This window comes from Propithecus coquereli, unplaced genomic scaffold (assembly GCF_000956105.1).
Source record: "Propithecus coquereli isolate 6110/MARCELLA unplaced genomic scaffold, Pcoq_1.0 Scaffold780, whole genome shotgun sequence".
NCBI lineage: Eukaryota > Metazoa > Chordata > Mammalia > Primates > Indriidae > Propithecus > Propithecus coquereli.
Window position 1 is genome coordinate 24,321 of NW_012153952.1, and position 1,524 is coordinate 25,844.

At 54.1% G+C, this 1,524-nt stretch overlaps 1 protein-coding gene across 1 annotated transcript in view; it reads right to left on the reverse strand.

Annotated features, from left to right (window-relative positions):
• Positions 1-821: 821 nt before the first annotated feature.
• The window catches only part of ARHGAP40 (Rho GTPase activating protein 40), a 35,341-nt gene continuing 34,638 nt past the window's right edge, over positions 822-1,524 (reverse strand). Inside the window, exon 15 of the mRNA XM_012662810.1 lies at positions 822-913. Within this exon, the coding sequence (XP_012518264.1) occupies positions 822-913 (92 nt within the window). The remainder of the gene's footprint in view (positions 914-1,524) is intronic.

Here is a 1,524-nt window from a genome sequence, read left to right on the forward strand (position 1 = left end):
GGTTGCAGGTTCAAGACATGGGCAGGCCACACCAGCCAGAGCAAGGTGCTCCCATCACCAAGCTCCATGTCAACTCCCTGGAAGGACAACACCCAGTAAGCGCTGGACTGGGGAGGGAAAAATTCTTAAATGAAGAAAAGATGACATTTAACTTGTGCCTTTAACGTTTAAACAATTTAAATACCATATTACAAAATGACAAGATTGTACAAACCAACATTTAAAACGTGAGAGTGTGAAGGGAATTTTTCTTCTGCTCAGTTCTTCCAGGGCTGTCCGTGGCTACAGCATTTGCTCCCCTTCCCCAAGGCCTGACCCCCTCATCTTTGAAGGACTCAGAGAGGGCAAGGAGCTTGCCCAAGGTCACAGGGCTCTCCTGGACTCATCTCTGATGCTGTTGCCAACACACTTTGTAGGGCCACTTTCAAAGCTTTTTTTCCTGGGAAAAACCCCACCTGCCCCTTGATAGAAGTGCTGCATTTTTTCATTTTCCTTGGGTTTGGAAATCGTGGACAATACCCCAAAGAGATCCAAGTGTCCCAAATGGTGTTGTCATGCAGCAAATCTGGTGTGGGAGCCGACCTGCCTGAGGGCTGGGGAGTGGACGGGGGTGAGGGCTTCATCTGCGTGGCTATGAAGGGGGGCGACAGCCTCAGCCCTGAGTCCTTTTCCAGATCTGAGCGGCATCTCAGAGAAGGATGGCTTGGAGGAAGATCCAGACCTTTGCCTTCAAAAGTTTTGCTCCCATGCTGGGTACACAGGCACAGAGCCGGTAGGGGCGAGGGTGACACATCCAGGGCTGCTCCTTAGAGACCCGGGGATTAGGTGGGCCTCTGTTTAATGACCCACTCACCATGGGGGTTGGCACGGTACAGATCTAAGAGGTAGGCATCTGGGTCCAGGCAGTGCTCACCTGTGGGAAGAAGGGGCCAAGGAGGTGGAGGGGGTGGCGGTGGAGGATGCTGTTGCCCTGCCCAGAGCCCTTCTCTGGGCAACGTACCACCTGCCCCTGCTGCGTGAGCTGTGGCTGCTCTTGAGAAGTGACCTCTGCGGATGGAAGACCTTCCCAGGGAAGGTATGCCTGCCTCCCCCAGGCAGCCCACAGCCAATGACTGATGCAGAGGTACCAAAGCCCAGCCTCCTTGCCTCAGAATGAAACAACTCTGATGCAATTTATGCTCCAGCACCCCCTTGCGGATCAGGCCAAGCTCCAGGATGTGGATCACGCTGGCTCCCTCCCCGAGGAGCACCCCCTCAACGAATCTACTACCCTGAAGCCTTGTCTCCGCCTCTGCTTCACAGCCAGCGGCTCTCCAAGTGTGGCCCAGGGACCAGCAGCATCAGCATCACCTGGGACCTTGTTAGAAATGCACATTCTCTGGCCCCACTCAGGGCTGTGTTTCTGATGCACTGCTGAAGTTTGGGGGTCACCACTCTAGAGAATGCAACAGCTGCTCATCCTTGGTTCCCACAAAGCCAGGGACCTCTAAGAGCTAGACATGTGTTGGCAGAATTCCTTAAGGA